This window comes from Mercenaria mercenaria, chromosome 3 (assembly GCF_021730395.1).
Source record: "Mercenaria mercenaria strain notata chromosome 3, MADL_Memer_1, whole genome shotgun sequence".
Taxonomy (NCBI): domain Eukaryota; kingdom Metazoa; phylum Mollusca; class Bivalvia; order Venerida; family Veneridae; genus Mercenaria; species Mercenaria mercenaria.
The window spans coordinates 90,629,637-90,649,029 of NC_069363.1; the positions used below are offsets into that span (position 1 = coordinate 90,629,637).

Genomic DNA, 19,393 nt, shown 5'->3' on the forward strand with positions numbered 1-19,393 from the left:
CACGAAAGATTTTGATAATTTTTAATATTTTGATGATGTTACATATATTGTTTGCATGCATGTATGCGCGTGTGGTTGTGCTTGTGTGTGTGTGATTGCGCGTGTGCGTGTGTGTGTGTGTGTGCGTGCGTGTGCGTGTGCGTGTGCGTGTGTGTGTGTGTCTGTCTGTGTGTGTGTGTGTGTGTGTGCGTGTGCGTGTATGTGTGTGTGTGTTCTCGTGTGTACGCGTGTGCTTGTGCTTGTGCTTGTGTAGGTTCGAGTCTAGGGACGTGCAGAAAATGTGAATTTTACGCGTGATTGATTTCACTTCCGGTTTGAGTGTACCAACTTATAGTACTAGTCGAGACCTTCGGTTAGATACCCAACATGCCTAGGTTATCTTTAATAATAAAGGCATGAAGCCAGGTGTTTCTGGATGAATGATTCTGGTTTAAACCTCAATATCTGGAAAACGGATAGAGATAGACACGTAATTGTACATATTTTCTGAACCTACTCGAAAAGATCTTTCTAACGGTACCGGTCCCGAGTCTGTACGATGACTTTGAAATTTTAATGACTTCATTTCCGGTTGGCACCTAGTTTATGGTAAAGTGCACTCTTTGGGCTTTTCAAAAATGTCAGATACCCAAAATGTAAAAATGGACCCTAAAACGTCTTATTTTGATGATTTTAGCAACTTTCTTAAAAAGTCCTTTACTGGTTCTAAAACTCTGGATGGTCATAAAAAATGTTGGCAATTGTTTAAGAAAAATATTCTTTAACATCATATCATTGATGGTATGAAAGAGGCACTTCGGTCCATATGTGACCCAGGCCTGATGTAGCCTCCCTTCCCGTACTCAATACACGGATTAACTTGGACAGATCAATAGGCCTTTGTTAATGCATCCGTCCATAAGTCAACATAAGCCAGACACTACGGCGACTTTAAAGGGATTAAATTTGATAGTTGAATAGGCTATTGTTAACGCATCCGCTCTTAAATAAATACACGCCAGACATTGTGGCGACTTTAAAGGGATTAACTTTGACATGTTTACTTTTTATTGTCCGTCTATCCGGCCTTAAATCAACACACGCTAGACATTCTGACCATGATCACGTTTGATGCACTCATGATCTTAACTAAATATAGCTTATGAAGTCATCGTAAAAATAGGTCCGAGCATGCACATTTAGGAATAATACGCTTATGATTGGAGTCATTTGGTCAGTGGACGCCAAGGAGGAAACATCGTAAGCAAAAAAGTAGTCTTTAATTTTCAGTAAATTATACTTCTAACGTGACTTTTTGAAAGAAAGGTTAATGTTTCAAATCTTTTTTAAATAAAGCTTAATGGTTTTAATTACAAATATAATAAATATTTTGCATTAAATTATCATTAATAAGTTATTTGTTTACCATACAATGTATTTATTCATTTAGGTTATAGATAAATCTATATGTTCAAATATGATTAATATTTATTTGATTTTCTTGAAATATTTTGTTTTCATGATATCTCCCCGTCTAGGGCTGAGCACCTGACCCTCAATGTGCGCGAACACGCCCTAGATAGGTATATAAGTCAGCTCTATATACTTCTGGGAGATATAAATAGCAAAGTGAGGTCATTCTTAAAATAGGAAGATGATGTCATTCTAAAATTAGAATCCAAAATGGCCGCTGCGCATGACGTCATTCTCACGCATGCGCACTCGTGGGGCCAAACCGCTGCCTATACTACTTCTGTACCAGTACAAACCTGTTCTCCGCAAGTAACTGCCAACTTTCCCATATGAATCAGAGGTGGAGGACTATAATGATTTCAGACACAATGTCGTTTATCAAATAGTCACGGAGAACATACGCCCCGCCCGAGGATCGAACTCACGACCCCGCGATCCGAAGACCAACACTCTTACCTACTGAACTAAGCGGGTGGGCTTGCGTTCGGTTTTAGCGGGTTTTAAACATTTTGAGGTCATACATAAACGACAGCGTCATCTTGTGTAACAAAGAGCCTAATTGCCAACTTAATAGTACTGATCAGATCTATAACTATCCTCAATGCTGAGCGCCAAGTCAAGAAGCTATACAAGTACCATTTTTCATGTCTTTGGTATGACGCGGTCCAGGAGGGAACCAACGACCTCTTGCTACCGAAGCGGGTGCTCTACCACTAGGCTACCGGGGTTTAAAGTTTAGAAACAAGCGATGAAGAACAGAACAGAACAGAACAGTAATTTATTGATATAACTTGAACATGTACAGTTCATCGTTATAAGAACAAAATATACTAAACATGCATAGCAATGCGAGAGTGAACAAAACAAAAGAACACTCAGTTAAAATTCATTCAATATTATTATTTGCAAGCCAAAGGACATGTAAATGACCATCATAGTATCAATTATATATAGACAAGATTAGGTCGTTTGTTACCAATGTCTACCTGAAGACAATGTAAGAAAAGCAAACCAGTTAAATGCAAGGACAAAAGAATAGCTACATTTCAAGAACGCTGCTCCCTACAACAAAGTATGTATATTATATGTAGTGGATATTTGTCTGTATTCAGACCGTTTGTTTTATTCCTAAGGCTATTAAAGTTTTGTATAGTTATGTCCATTTCCTTCTCATCCCAGCTACGAGGGAATTGGCTGAAATAGTAAAAGCGAAAAGGTCTCTAAAAAGGAATATATATACAAACACATTTTTAAACACAGACAAAGTAAAAACAATTTAGGCAATGAGGTCAAAACAAACACAATAAGAAAGAAAGCGGGGCCTTACTATATACTCAAGTAGCCAGATCTGTAACACTGACTGCCAAGAATTTTGCTGGAAACCTACCTGATTTAAGTTTCTAGAGCGGTAAAATGTTGACCTTTTTGATACTTTCCTCAAAGCCGGTCTTACGTGTGTTTTATTGTCAACTTCAGTCAAAATACTGAAATAATTATGTTTAAGATGTGAATGAAAACGTGCTTTATACTTAAAAGCACAATAACAAATTCAAATCTAGTGGTGCAGACATTTTTACGAGCAATGTCTAGTCGACTGCCTATCTAGCATTTCTAACCGATAAAAGAAGTAAACAAGCTGTTTACGTAAGACCTTATAAGAAATACAGGAACAATAAAGTGGATTTTCACACTGCAGCATTTAATTTAATACTGATACGAGTATACTTATTCCCAGTTTCATAAGAGATATTATTTTCAAGTTTTCTTTATATAGAAAAATACGTGTACACTTCTTTTGAAGCGTTTTAATGTTAAAATAAAATGTTTTGAACAGTAAATGCTCATCACATGATTTAAAGCATGCTGACATTAATATTAGTGAGGGGCACCAGGTCTGAACGAATGCATCACCGGCGAGGCGCATAGCGCCAATCGGGGATAGATACAGGTGAGGGCCCTCCATGTGTCTGGAACTTTTTGATATATAGATATGAATATGGTGGCCTCTGTTGCATTTTTGTGTCTAAATTATGAGGTAAGGGAACGGACTCCCCTTCAAAAGTTTGAATTACAAGTATGAAATAGTGGCCCCTGGTGCATTTTTCGATCTAAATTCTGAGGTAAGGGAGGGTTACTCCCATCATTTTAGGGGGATCATGGGGATGGGGTCTCTCCCCTTGGAAAATTTTGAAATATATGGCGGCCTGTGGTGCATTCTTTTGACTAAATTTTGAGATACTAGAGGGGTACTCTTACAATTTTAGGGAGGCCAGGGGGTCTCCCTCTGGACAGTTTATAAACATAGGTATGAAATGGTTGCCTCTGGTGCATTTTTTGTCAAGTTTGAGGTACGGGAGGGAAATTCCCATCCTTTAAGGGGGTCACGGTGGTCTCTCCCTGGAAAATTTTAAACAGGTATGAAACGGCGGCCTCTTTTGCATTTTTTTTTACTAAATTCTGAGGTATTGGTGTGGATACTCGTTTTAAAGGGGCTCAGGGATCTACCCTGGAAAATTTTGAAAAAAAAGGGATGAAATGGCGGCCTCTGGTGCATAAATTTAAAATATTATGAATTCCTTTGCGAAAATACTTTGGTGCAATTTTGATGAGAATAGGCCACTCCTCAGTCAGCCAACGGAGGGGGTGGGGGGGGGGGGGGCTGAGCACGGGCCTCCTGGGCCCTGCCCCCGTTCCGGGCCTGGGGATGCGGCAAGAATTTCTGGCACAATCATAATGGTAGTATAATGATAAATATGATGATATTGCTAAAAAAAAAGAGTGGTATTCTTCATAAATTTACAGGAACCACCTTTGATACTATCTCGCAAGTTTCATGCGGGACAAAAGATAAATCCAGAAAACATGTACTATATAGTCAGTAATAAATGAATAGATTGCAAATGAGTGCTAGATACTTTTATATTCTTCGGTTTTTATAATTTCTGTATCACATACAGCATCATTACTAACTAAAGTAATGCTTGTCTCTGGGAATGCAAACAACATTGAATCATGTGTATTATTTTCCTTTGTACCGAGAAAGTTATGATCACATTCGATCTATTCAAGAGCAAGTACATTGTGCTAATGAGTTTTTACCATATGTGCAATAACAACAACAACAACAACAAATGCTTTATCCATTAAACTACACATAAACAGTCAGCAAAATATGGACATATCAAATGACAGAATGACATTTTTTTGAAAGGTGACGTCATAACTAGATTTAAGTAAACATGTTATAACTGATAGGTCATTGCACATAGCTTTCAACTCTGTGACGATAAAAAAAAACAACCGGACAGATAAAAAATATTACAATATCTAGGTTATGTTGTCCAAAAATAACAACAACAACGAAATGTCACCTAAGAAAACATAATTATTTTTCGGTATGACAGCTAGGCTATAAATTAATATTATGCCAGCAACTATTAAATAAAAATGATGAATATGTCGTTCTGAAAAGAGCGGACAAAAGTTCTTGAACATCCAAGGTTTCATCCAAGGTTTACTTTTATCACATGCAAAGTGAATAATGAGCCGTGCAATAGATATAGGTAAGAATGGACAAAAGTTCCGGAACATGTATACTCGACATTTATCACACATTTCCACAGAGCCCCAAAATCCAACTAATTTGTAATGATGAGCTATATTTTGGGTAAAACTGTTTTTTATTTTAAATTTAATCAAAGATGTGTAATACAAAATCTACATGCAGTACATAAAAGCTATTTTGTACAGAACATATATCTTTATCGTCCCATCCCAATCTAGAATTTTATGTCGGTCCCTAAAGGAAACAAATTAACAGATTAACAGATTGTCTAGTTGTTATTACGAATGTTCATTAGACCACAGGGTATACAAAACAACTAGTTCCCGCTAAATGGGTCTTGTTTATTTCAGTAACACAAAACATTTGGACTTTTTCAGAGTTTTCACGGCGTATTGATCACAAAATGATTTAAAGGTCAAGGTTATATTTGTTTACAACCATTACAGTCAGTAACAAAAGATCTTTCAGCTTTAAACGCTATTCAACAACAGCTCAATTTCCATATTAACAAATTGTAAAGTCTGTTTGAAAGGAGTGTAATAAATTTTGTCCCAGATTTTCTCCAACCAGCTGTGTGGATATCAGTATAAATAAGAGCAGCCTGGATGATTACACAAACGTCTGGAGTTTTATTGCGGAAAATATTACGTACTATACGAAAATACAGGTAAGAATTTAAACGGTATACTAGTGAAAAAATGTAATATAACTGTAGATGAATTTGATATTAAAGAAAATGATCTGTACTTAAATTAATAAACTTGTTTTAAACATCTTTTTCAGATATGGATAAAAAAGAGGCAAGAGAGCAGTTGGGAAAAAACCAACACTTTCATCCTGAAACGAACCCCCAGCTAGCGGCGGGGACCCCTCCAAAGCAACAGCACTGGTGGAACAATTTACATATGAAACCATCGCTTCCAATGCAGGTACAAATTTTTTCTCGATTTGTCTTCTTCTTAATGTAGGCCTACCAATTTACGTGTATTTTATAATAGGCATTCTTAAATCATTTTCCTTGGTGTCTAGAATAAAAAAGGTTATTCATTCTATACAATTTATCACTAGAGAACAAAAATGTATCACTGAAACACATATATGTGTTTTATATTATAGATACAGCGACAAGGGTCAGCGGATTCGTCATCTCAAACGAGCAGTTCACCGCTGAGTTCTTCCCCTTTGTCTGAACAGTTCACAAAGAAACTTTCAAGGTCTTACTCGTCTGACGAGCACAAGGACAGTATTTTAACGTAGACCTCAGTTGTTGACACAATATCTAGTCGGATAAACCTCATTTTTCATCACATAGCTCGTCCACCATGTTTTTGTTTTTATTTTAGACTGCGCCATCGAATTCTAGTGCTAGTTCTACATCTGGAACAACCCAACAAACCGCTCAGACTCCTCAAACTACGGAAGCACAGCCAATTAAGAGAATCGATTCGAAAAGTGTATATATGGGAATAGACTTTTCAGATTAGGAAACCTAGGACTTAGTTTTATATATTTATGAAAATGATCCAGAAATCGAAGTGGAAATATGTGCTCATTGAAAACGGGTTTGTTATTTGGTGCATAGCAGTTAAAAGTGCATTAATTGATATAACTAGATATAGAATTTACTACTAGCCATTCATCCATATGAGAAATCAAATATATGTGAATTTCAAGTTGTAAGCTTGTGTGAACTGTGTACGTGTTTGGTTTGTTTGCTGTTAAAAACTATTTTAGGGTTACCTGAAAGGAGCCTCAAAATGAGAAGAAAAACAAACTATTTGTGATAACATGTAGATTTTGTCATATTTAATATGAACATTTTTGTTATATCAATAAAATGTAAAAGAAAGAAATACAAGTCATGTTGTTTTAGTTTGTTATTTAACAATTATTCACCACGAAATTAATGTTGGATGTCTTCCAAGGTCGTTTAGACAGGATGTAAACACCTTACAAGTTCAAGTTCAAAATTGAAGTCGATCTTTCTTGAGGTAACAAGGTCGAATACGAACACGCATCTTAAGATCTCGCATATTGATTTACTAATCATTTAGAATATGATGCAGTTGAGCTACTCTGTATAAAGATGTTTTTGACATGTGTGAAGCAATAACTTAGGAAGAAAATAGGAACATTTAAACTACTGACAGATCATTGTAAAACGACTTGTGTTTATCCATACCAGTCATAAATCGTGTTTATATATGTCTGCTCAGTTGCCATGTTTTCATAAATGATAAGTACATTCAATGACAAGCATCTGTAAGAGAAGGGAAGCAGTGTTGTATTAAGTTATAGTTAGTCAATATAACAAGTTCTATGCGGTGATAAAGATAGAAAACAGGAAATTTCTAGAAGCATAGTTGAATAAAAAGCCAATTAATGTACTATATTATATTATTTGAGACTATGGATAATAATTAATGTAGGTCGTGCTGAACCGACTTAATGATAAGTTATATCTACCGTCCCACTTTGAGAGGTTTTTTTTATCTAAGGTTATCATATCAAATCCGATCAACATCTGTCAAGACATCATTTTCAAAGGATGACATATATGTATATGTAACACATCAAAGATCTGAGTCGCTTAAAAGCAATCATCTCCATAAATACCTTAAGGTTCTCTCAATTATTCTTTAAATCAATTAATGTTATAGAGTCTTAGAAAGTATAATTTTCATCAAAGGCACCTTTGACATAGTTGATTCTCACCTTTAACATTTTGAAGGATGTTGGGGTTTGATTACAGTTCTTGGAACGTGGCTTTTCCTATTGGAAGTAAGCATTTTCTTCTGTTTTATGATACTCCCACCAAACATACTTGGTGGTGTTGGGGAGGGGGGTGTTAAAGGAGTCAGTTTTGTCCCGTCTATTATCTCAGTTCTTACTAAATGGATTTGATTCAGACTTAAAATAAATTTGTATTGTTTAACGTCGGTTATTTCATTTAGCGAAGTTGTATCATTTTATTATTTTATTCAAATCGTGTAATTAAGGGTGCTATAGTTTACTGAAGACATGTTTTATACTTAAGATGACATTAACCAATCTAATGCACTTAACTTGTCGCAGTAGGTTAGACTGAACGCCGAACACCATGTCTTGTTGTAGGTATGGGTTCGAATATAGAATTCAAAACAATAGAATATGATACGTACTAATTTAATTATAATTGCTAATACACTAAAAATCATCATGGGTTCGAACCTACACGTTATGCGCATTCTGTGTATGTGCATCAAACACTCTTACCAATACACTGTGCAGTCTTTGTTAGATTTTTCTAAAGTGAATCATCAGCCGAGATGATCCGACTACCAGATTAATCTTAGTATATGAACCCAAAAGGTCATTTTTGAAGGTAAAAGTGTATTTTGCCCAAATAGAAAATTTATATCTTTTAGCGTCAACGATTTGTTTTATTTAGCGGGCCTAAAAAAAGGATTAAATTTATAACACTTCCGCTTTAATCAAATCGTCATGGAGAAGTTAATGCGGATGACGCCTCGCCCGAGGACCGATCTCGCGACCACGCGATCTAAAGATTTGCGCTGTCCCTTTTGAACTAAGCAGGCGGGCTACATTTATTTGCATAACTCTTCCCTAGGGAAAAAATTCCTACAGGAAATATTGCCTATAGGAACGCATTCCCATGGGAAACGTTTCCCTAGGGAACAGTTTCCTACAAGAAAGTATTCGCATGGGAAACTTTTCCCAAGGGAACAATTTCCTATGGGATTCCCATAGGAATTCTTTCCCATGGGAAAACTAAATTATCTTTTTTTTAACAAATAAACTAGCCAGTGTCATAAAAGTATTTTTATAAAACAGCTATGATGTTTTTCTAATAGTTTATATAAAAATAAAAAATAAGGTATTCCCATGAGAAAAATTTCCCAAATTTTTCCCATGGGAAAACACCGTTCCCATAGGAAAGCCATTTTCCTATGGGAAATGACCGTTTCCCATAGGAAATCGGCCATTTCCCATGGGAAACAGAATATTATAATAGCAATATCTATTAAAATAATAAGACAAGAATGATGAAAGTTGTTGGTTGCTATATGGTAGATATGGGCTATCATTCAGTACCATTTTAAAGTTCAAAGCCTTTGTAGAAGTACTTGACGTTTTTGCCAAATATTGTCCGTGGCAAATTAAACTTGGCGGCCATTCTAAGTATTTTTAGAATTTCTTATGGTTGCCATTCTTCTATGACAAGACCGTGTTGTGGGGGGTATAAGTCACTCCTGTGACAATTCTAGTTTGTATTAATTGGAATCATTCATACCTTTGGAAAAGCAGTATGTAGATTAACGATTGATGTTGAATTCTTTTTGTCAAGAGCCTGTTTGATAGTGCGGACATGTGTTTATCAGATAAAGAATGCGACATATAAAAGTTGATTATACTTCCCGTTATTCAAAAACTAAGAAGCACGAAAAATATATAAAATATACTCATTCTGTAGTCTTCATTCCTCTTTGATTTAAATAATTACAGAAGGCAAAGTTTGATCCAAATTAAAGTTCCTAATCTTGACCACTGTATGCCGAACGGTTCAAAATGTAATTATAATGATACCCTAAAAAATAAATTAGCCACAAGGGTCTTAGCCAGTCAAAATGGATGTTCAGGGACAAATGTGGGGATCCGATTGTATGCTCCCCCGGTAAACTTTGTCTGTAGAGTTGCAAATATACTCTCACCCCGTTTGAAGTTATTAACATACATGTCATGAATTCATGCGCATGTCCTGGTCTTTGGACCTAGAACACCTGTTTGACTTATCTGATGCAGTGAAATAAACGTCATAGCTGTTGGGAACAAGGCAAGTTATAAACAATATGATGGTTAGAGGAAGGGAGAAGAAGCAAAATATCTTGTATAACTAGGAGACAATTGATTTGTCGGCTTCAGCTTATTATAATACTATTGATACCTTGTTTTCCGAACATAGTGAGTAGTAAGTTTCTTCTAAAATGATCTGAGGTGTGAGCTTTAGGTTTTCAAAAATGTATGTTCGCCGTTTAGCATGTGTGTGCGTTCGATGCACTTCTTATTTAGAGAGCATATATACACTATTATATATGTATGTATACCATGGGTGTAAGATTGTTTTGGAAGTTGCAAGCCAACCTTGGAATACTATGAGAGGAAGAATTCCATTTTGATATTCTGAAGTTTTGAGAGAAAGAAATCTCTGTCACATAACTGTTTCAAGTACGTTCCTTAACCCGAGACAAAATTGTATTTTAACAAGGGGTTTAAAGTAAAAATATGGTTACTTTTTTTTCTACAAAATGGTCATCTTAGAAAGTGTTGTAACATTTCTGTATGAGCAGGGTAAGAAGGTTCAGCCCTGGAAAATTTTTGAATTTTGTGAAAGCTAAATCCTGAATTGTAAATGATTTCAACACTGAAAGTATGTTTATAAGTAACTCTAGGTTTAAGTTGTATAATGACTAATTAGCCTTGAGGAAAAAAAAAGATAATCATGAATAGGAAGTTTTATTATGGCGTGATACTCTTGTAGGAATTGGCAGCAAAGATGATTATGAATATTTTAAAAAACGAATACGGACTTCTAGTGAGATTTAGGATAAAATTACCAGCTTTGTCTTATCTACAAGAAGGAAACATATATACTAAATTCAAAAGATAGTTCTCTCTCCACTTCCCTGTTCATATTTGTAATGTGTATGTTACTGTTACCAATTCAAAATTCAGATAAAGTTATAAGTATGGTCCTTCAAACAAAAAGGAAATTTACATACATTCAAAAGATAGTTCTCCCTCCACCTCCCTGCTTGTATTTGTACTGTATATGTTACTGCTCATATATTGAAATTATCAATTCGAAATTACACCATACAGCTTTAATATTTTAAAAACAGATTTGCACTCTTCTTCAGCAATGTTAAATATCAATGGAAATGTTGTTTTTTCCTTTATAACTAGGTGTTACCCAATGATAATTATTATATATGTAATAATCGTTTTTACATAAACAAAAAATGTCATATATGTTGTTGAGTCAAACGTTGAAAAAAAGTTAAGTGAGCGAACGTTATAAAAAGTCACAGAAGTTCGTGAGGTATCAAAAATGGAGTCTGATTACTATGAATGGCTAAAGATATTTATATATAAAGATATTTATATAAAATGTTCAGATAATTCATGTTAAAAGGCTAATTTTATGACTAGTGGAAGCATTGAACAAATAAGTCATCACAGACAGACATCAGCATCGTTTAAACATGAGATAGAGTAGTTGTAGCACCTGAAAACCCCATCAACAGAGTACACGTTATTGAATGCAATATATGAAAGGGGATACCACAAACCAAATCAAGCGATACGTACTAGATAGGGAATAGGAACATCGCCTTGACATCGCCTTGACACTGTCAGTAAACTGGTATAATGGCGTGCTACTTAAATTCTACCTGATAGACAAGACAGTGTAAATAAAACTTTTTCTCTCTAACATTAGGAAAGGATCAAGCACCAAATATTAGAACAAGCACATTAGCGTCATCTAAATTATCTGGAGAATCTGGAGCAAAACAAGACGTGCCGCAATCAGAAAAGACAGCAGCTGCATGCGTTGGCATGTTTGCAGAATTACTGCAAAAGAACGAACAACAGATACTTGTGCACAACTTGAAAATACCATGTTAAATGGTAAAGAATGTTTTCTGCGTGGTAGGAATAAGCATTGGTGGAAACAATTAACAGTTTTTGAAAAAAATGTCAGTTTACATGTTTGTAAGATCTCTCCAGGAATCAAATAAATGATTGCCAATACATTGCCCAGTGACCAAAATCTTTATATACAATGAAATAATTACCTTATTCAAGCATACGCATGAATTATTTAAAGAACTTGAGTAATTCCATTTTACTATTTCAGGGTATTTCTGTTCTAATCTATTTTGTAAAGACGCTATCTCAAAATTTTATCAGTTTTAGTGCACTATACAATACTCAGAAAATGATCTTACTCCTAACTTTGCTCTGTGAGTTATAAATTATGAACAATGTTATGCTCTGTGATATCTTTTTTCTTTTTGACCCAACCCAAATAATTTTTAAAGGTCAGACAGCCAAAAGGGGAAAGGAGACATGTATGTCCAGTCAACCACGTCTATTAATAGACCACTTTCATTCACAGATCACTTCTTTAGTTTCATTTGAGATAGGTGATCACTTTTTGCACTTTCCATAGGTGGTCTTCTTATGCTCTTATATGCAGTGCATTCTGTATTCAATGTATTGACCCATTTAACTTAACATGCGTATTCATGTGGTTGCATAAGTTTATGCGGTTTGAAATAAATCGGTCAGTATTTTTTCTGACCCAGATCTCTTCTTAAATTAATTCTAGATATATCAGATAGATTGTAAATGGTAATTTCCTTTCAAATGACCTAGTTTCCGGTAAATCGTCATTATGTAGGCTAGTTGAATAAAATTGATTCTGATAGGATGTTGTTTAATATAATACATACAAGTATGTTACCGGCTACCGATCTTAACTGCGTATTAACAAGTTTCGTGTAAAACCACGTCCTTGGCCAGAAATTATATATAATACCTATGTTATATTTGATCATTTTAGTTTTTGTTTTCAATTTGCATTGTAATATAACATATGTAACACGACAGATAGACATCAAAATGTAAAAATATGTTAATGTCAGATCTTATTTATAGGACTACGAAAGAACATGATGTGTCCACAACTTTTTTCGGATATCAAATGCTATTGTATGAAATCATACCAGAGAAACACGTCATGTGACCTTGTGTTTGTAAACATCTCCGACACCACGTGGGTGCTAAAAATAGAACCAGCATGCCTACAACCCGTTGCAACAATACTTTCAATATGTTCATGGCTCAACCTTATAAATTTATAATCTGTATATTTGTGCTGTAACTGTATAAATACATGACACACATGCAATACAATATGTTTAACCTTTACTTTTATGTTTTTATAACAACATATTCTTCAACTGTCCATTTCGTGTTTTGTAAATAATTTCAAAGTTCTTCAAAAAGTTCAATCCCAACTGGAGGCTGAACTGTCTATACAAAATATTAAAATGTACTATTAAATAGTTTTTGTGATGTGTTTTTGAATCGAGGTCCCGTGCAGGTGCTACCTGTATATATTTTAGTGTAAGGTGACTAGACTGTCGATGCGTAGTCAAGTTGGGGACGGTCAAGAAGTTTATAAGCGAGGGATGGACAGTTTAATAAACAAATTTTCAGTGGATAAAACCCTACGTTTTTGCCTGTTGTGTTGACTGTATTGGTACGATCCAAGACAGATGTTTAGAAATGTCTACCCCTAGATATTTTGCAATTGGTTCTGATTTTAATTATTTCCTTAGGGTACATTTATCAGTTATAAGGTTACGGATTCTAGAAATATGCTAGACCTGACACTTACCTTTACACCATGTGCGTTTAGGAGAACTTCCGGAAGTGAAACAGCTTCTATATCTTGCACTGTTCTCCAAATCATAAAACAATTAACATTTGTATAGTCTGGCGGAATCACCCGGTGACGACTATAAATAAATACACACAAAAATAAGATTATGAAACAAAAAAACATGTGCTTGAGAAGTGCATAGTAAAATTTAGTTCTGTTATAGGCACAATTACATACGACATAATGTATTCTATAGACTTCGGTGATTTTGAAGAAAAACAAACACAAAGGCTGGCTCTAACAACTAAATATTCGAGAACGCATAGATTGTTGTACATCAGTGTAAATGTTGAGTTTCGCTCAATTTTCCCGGGACTTCCGAGCGCTATAAATAAGACCCTGCAAACCAGTTTTGTCAATACATGTGATTGCCGACTTATCGAATCACTTGCGCTTAATATAAGGAATATATTTAGAGGTAAGAAATGCATTATAAATTTGTGGGAACTTGCAACACTGCATGACGGCAAACATGCCGGGTAGGGCTCCGGACTTGTTGCAAAGCGAGTTTGAATCTCATCACGACAATCCAGAAAAAAACGCCAGCTTTGTTTTGAAATTGTGACTCGAGCATTTTTTATTTCAAATTATGTAGATAAAAAAGATACTGAGTAATAAGACCGGTTCGTTAATACTCTAGGTATTTCAGTGGCTTCATTATAAACGGTCTCACTAATTGATATAAAAGACAAATATTTTACAGTTTTAACTCTGGTATTTTTCATAGGCATTACTGGTATTTTTTCAGAGGCATTACTGTGTTACTAGCTAAAATATTTCAGCTCAGAGATGTTTATGCTGTCACGGATCTCTGAGCTGAAACGAACCATCCAGAAATCGCGCCAAAAGCCTGTCCTTAAATGAAATGCCATGGACCCACTTTTTCTTATCCATTTTTCTTTTGATCTGACATAGAATTAATAAATAGATAGATTCTTTTATTTCCTCCATTCTTGAAGAGCAACAAATTTGGACTACAAATTATGCACACAAGTTTCAGATGGGTACCACTGTCTGCAATATTTTGACCGCCATTGTAGTTGTCAGGTCGGAGACTTCACCTGGATTGAGAGACATTCTCTCGATCTAAAACACTGTCTCTCGTCCGAAAGACTGGATTTAGCTTTAAACAACTTGGTATTTCCAATAAATTTTACAAGAAACAATTTTTCATGAAACTTTGCATAAGAACTATAATGCTTTATCAAAATTCACAAATAGAAATCTAATTTGGCTTTTGAAAATTTGATGAAAGAAAGACTATGAAATCAATTTGTGCGATTTAATTACTGTTTTCATTGATTTTCATTGCTTTAGCTTATTTGAGTCTTTCGATCGATATTTTGTCTTTCGAAAGAGAGATAGTGTTTAGATCAAGATCAGTGTCTCTCAATTCAGGTGAAGTCTCCGACCTGATTAATTGTTACCTTGTTCCGAATTGCCCCGTGTTCCAGTTTGCCCCGGTTTTCCCTACTCTTCATTTGAAAACAAATAGGCCGCACAGAGATCTTTTCTGTGAATTTAAACATTTTAAGGTGTTTTTCATGAACTTTGTTGAATGGTTATATTTATTATTCAATAAAATTAAAAAATATACAAAATATTGTCCTTGATTTTCAAAAATAACAGGGGCTACGCCATAACTTAATGGACGCGACCATCAGAAAATAAAAATAGCGTCAGTTAAGTTATGGTAGCATTTAAGAAGGCATTACATAACCATGACAGGATTATCATTGCATGAGTTAATTAGTTTCTCAGAAATGTTCATAAAGAAGTCTCCACATTTCTAGTTCTTATTTCAAAAAGCTTTGTTGACAGTGAGGGTCAATGTTTATCTATTTTTCACTTCAGAAAAAATGGACCCGAAAGAAGTGAGAGAGTCATTGGGGAAAAACCATCACTTCAACCCGAAAATGAACCCAAACATTCCTGTTGCTGGGAATCAAACTAAACAAAATTGGTGGAGTACCACTGGAAAACCACAACCATTGCAGGTATAGAGCTTGTTTGTACTGTTTTACTGAACCTTTGAAAGAAAGCGTATGTACTGATTCGTGATTATATAAGAAAGTGGCAAATCACATTATATTGATAAAAGAAAGATATTTCACCCAATACGGACGCTTTTAGTGTTGTAAATACTCTCCAGACAGTTCAGATTTGATTATACACTGATGCAAAGTATCAGCAATAGTTTTAGGAAAATATGCAAACAGATGTCTGCATTTCAGCGTAAATAATACAAGATAGCTCTTTTGGTCAGAATGTAACGTCATCTCGGAGCAGACAGTGTTTGTGTACTGTTCACTGGTGACAATGCGTTTAACGCCTTACATTAGTCTGATCTTAAACAGAGGACATTTCCATTATGTCTAAAATATGGGACAAAACTTTTAGTAGCATAGTTCTGATAATCTGTCGAGGTAAATTATGAGCATTATATTTAATTCCCCCTTTTTTTTAAATCGTACAGGTGAGAATTCGCCAGGACTCCGTATCGTCGGACACATCCTCCCCCGTCGGGTCTCCAACAACAGCGACTGATTTTTCCCAGTTTGAAAGGAGGAATTCCAAGACCCTGTACACCTCCTTTGGATTTGCCAGTTAGTTTCATAAAGACTGGAAAAAAACGGGTAGACAATGGCAATCAGATGCTAGTTGTGTTCAGTTAAAACTGTTCGGTTGTTTGCGTCCATTTTGTTTGATACAGTGATACTGTCATGTACATATTATATCTCATTTGTATATAGGCTATATAATAGCTACTCGTGTTACCGAACAAACACTTTCATAAATCTTAAATGTGGATGGGTATTGTAAAATGCGTGCTTAAATGTGCTTCCGGAAGTTAAATGAGAGGTGTTTCCTTTTCTAAATGGTGATATTTTGAGTGTATTTACAGTGTGACAAAGATATTGTCAGTATTTGATATGTATTTATGTTAATATTAAAGTAAATGCACTGCTAAACACTGTGTTACTCATTTCTTTTCTATGTCAAGGCCCCAATATGTTTGTAAACAAGCCTGCACTTTAAGGCATTGCCCTCGTAGTACAATTATTGTTTTTCCGATAAAGAATGATTATATTAACCTTGCTGTGAACACGTGGAAAGTAAATGAAACACGGTCAATAGTTCGTTTAATATTTAGCTCGACTACTGAAACGGTAGAGCTTTTGTTATCACCCTTTCGTCGGCGTCGGCCGACCTTTCATGGCAGTTTCTTTTTAACTCTGGCTTACATTATGACAAATGAACCCCCTTATGTGTATATCGTCCGGTCCTCTGAATGCTTTCAAACTTTTAACTTCGGCATCATGAAATGACCATCAATGTTTCCGTCTTACACTTAAGTTTGTCCTTTTAAAGATTTTTAATGTCAGGTAATTTTATGTGGAATTAGACAGCTTGGTTCAATGATATTACATGTATACTGAAGATATTTTCTCATCGAGACTATCAAAGGGAAGTAATCAGACAAAGTAGAGGTGAAATTGAGAATTTGGTGATAAAATATATCAGTCATTTTAGCTATATGGAGAACTATCCAACTCGACCCGGCGTCCGTGTCCGCATCCACACCTTGGATCAAGTTTTAGTGCACTTTTAGTCACTTTATCTCTGTTAAATATTACCCGATGGATTTCTTCAAACTTAGATAGTTATTCTCCTCATCATCACACACATCATACGGAACTCGCACCACCTTACACCTTTTTACTTAAAATTTCGGACACTTTCACTTTATTGTTACAAAATTGATTTGATTCAAACTTGAAATGATTGTACTATATCATCACTCACATCATATGACACGAGGTCCATAACTTTGACACACTTTTTAGCTCGACTATTTGAAGAATAGTCTAGCTATTCTACTCACCCTGGCGTCGGCGTCGGCGTCACACCTTGGTTAAGTTTTTGCATGCAAGTACATACAGCCATCAATTAAAGGCATATAGCTTTGAAACTTATTTTTTCTTTTTCTAGGTCAATTACCAACCTCTCTGGGTCAAGTCCCATAACTCTGACATGTATTTTGAGCAAATTATGCCCCCTTTTGGACTTAGAAAATCCTGGTTAAAGTTTTGCGTGCAAGTACACCGAGTCTCAACGTAAGCGTTGACCGGTGGTATAATTACGTGCGAGCAGGGCGCTTTTTGCGGTAGTTTTCACCAGTCAAGGTAATGTTTTCCTTCGCAGTTTTTTCATTATTAAAGCTTTGTTATTGGGAACTGGCCGAGGATGACCTACAATGAACACGCTTTCATGGGGATGTTTCGAAATTTTCTTATCGTTTGTAGTTTTTTCTAACATTCAGGAAATATTCACTGAAAAACACGTATTTGCCTACCGCCCCTTAATTTTCTCGTTGTAAATGGATAAATTAGTGTTAAAATGTCTCGTATTTTCGTCATACAGGTAGGATATACTCACTTTAACAGATCGGTCACCATTGTATGCAGATTCAAAGATATTAGCCCGGCAAAACCCGGCTGTCGGCGAAGGTTTTGTCTTACGTCCGAGTCGGTGGTTCACAAAAATAAAAATGCGTAAGTACGAGCAGGTGGAATTTATGAAAAACGGTATTTTCACGACTTTTAATGATCCGACAGTGGACTAAAGTCATATTTTATTAATATATAGACTAACATTTCATGTGTCTTCATTGTGCACAGTCATTTTAAAATATTTAGGTTTCATATTTAAAGCTTGTACTATTCAAAACTTTTATAAGAGCTCGTCTAATTATTTCCTTTAGATAGAATTATATGAAATGTTTGTGTATAAGAAGTGTAATGTAGATATTTTGAAATAAGTGACAATAAACTAACTTCAATCGAGAATTTACAGAGAATCAAGTAACGTTTTCACCAACCGCTTGTTCGAAGTCTCAGTTTTATTGAATGTGATATCTGATCTCTGATGTCTAAAATAATATGACGCCCCACGTCTCGGATTGAAAAGAATACAGCGTTTGGGAGAAAAGTAAAAGAAGTACTATATACGACCAAAAATTAAATATACACTGAAGTACTACATCTGAGAAGTGTGTGCAGTTTAAGTATATATATAATATTATACAGACTTATTTACAGACTTTGTGAACCATCCTGACTTATACTTCCTTGTGCAATTTAAATTTCATTAACTGTTGTAAAATGATTTCAACTATATTTTAAAGGTGTCCGAAAAAAGGGGCCCTATTTAAAATGTTTATAATATTATCAAATTTTGATTTACACGAAAAAAGGGGCCCTACACGTATTAAATGTTATTTCATTAGAAAGAACGCCACTAAGATGATAACGTCACACATTTTGGCTAAGAATGCTATTACCATAAATACCATATACAAAGGTCCATTTATCAAGTATACAAAAAAGTTGGAGTGTCCAGCACCAGAAAGCAGTACTCTTGTTTTTAGAACTATGGTCTTTCTTGGACTTGGAGAAACCACTTAATGAGTAATCAAAATGACTTTGTTTCGATTTAAACTTTTCAATCAAGATACTTTATATCAAGCACTGACAATAGTCGAGTACGCTCTCTGCGGGCATGACTGTTTCTTTTTTCTTTTAAAGTATTATTCAACAAACTGTATATGGCTTAGTCATTGATCTCTCTAATATTTTGTATCAATTAAGAAACGAAAAAGACACTTTGAACACTGATAAATGCCTATGCTCAAAAACACCGACTAAGATTCTGTTTTACATCAAAACGGTCTTTAGAATCAAACAGTTACTAATATATGAACATCTAGGGCCTACTCTGAATACACAGAACAATTTTCTAGAGGGTCCCTGGTCTGTCAGATTCCAGTGGGCAGTGTGCATGCTTGTAAGAATGTTCGCTGT

At 35.2% G+C, this 19,393-nt stretch overlaps 1 protein-coding gene and 2 long non-coding RNA genes across 3 annotated transcripts; 2 read left to right on the plus strand and 1 right to left on the minus strand.

The window, feature by feature from the left end:
* Positions 1 to 5,527: 5,527 nt before the first annotated feature.
* Positions 5,528 to 6,875, plus strand: LOC123524083 (uncharacterized). The gene is made up of 3 exons (XR_006681217.2): positions 5,528 to 5,684; positions 5,801 to 5,946; positions 6,134 to 6,875. It is a non-coding gene; the product is annotated as an uncharacterized LOC123524083 (long non-coding RNA).
* On the minus strand, positions 6,610 to 13,626 carry LOC128555773 (uncharacterized). The gene is made up of 2 exons (XR_008370350.1): positions 13,485 to 13,626; positions 6,610 to 7,277 (listed from the first exon to the last, which is right to left on the minus strand). It is a non-coding gene; the product is annotated as an uncharacterized LOC128555773 (long non-coding RNA).
* Positions 13,627 to 13,697: 71 nt separating this feature from the next.
* On the plus strand, positions 13,698 to 16,501 carry LOC123524082 (uncharacterized). Its single transcript, XM_045301983.2, has 3 exons — positions 13,698 to 13,947; positions 15,384 to 15,526; positions 16,006 to 16,501. Exons 1-3 carry the CDS (start codon positions 13,713 to 13,715, stop codon positions 16,138 to 16,140), a joined length of 513 nt encoding a protein of 170 aa, XP_045157918.2. The 5' UTR covers positions 13,698 to 13,712; the 3' UTR covers positions 16,141 to 16,501.
* Positions 16,502 to 19,393: the final 2,892 nt, after the last annotated feature.

What these genes read in the sequence shown, in the direction of transcription:
- LOC123524082 (XM_045301983.2), top strand. Translation starts at nt 13,713, where the DNA reads ATGTATTCTATAGACTTCGGTGATTTTGAAGAAAAACAAACACAAAGG. An exon ending in TATAAGGAATATATTTAGAG is followed by an intron (nt 13,948 to 15,383) that starts GTAAGAAATGCA and finishes TTTTCACTTCAG; the next exon opens with AAAAAATGGACCCGAAAGAA. An exon ending in GAAAACCACAACCATTGCAG is followed by an intron (nt 15,527 to 16,005) that starts GTATAGAGCTTG and finishes TAAATCGTACAG; the next exon opens with GTGAGAATTCGCCAGGACTC.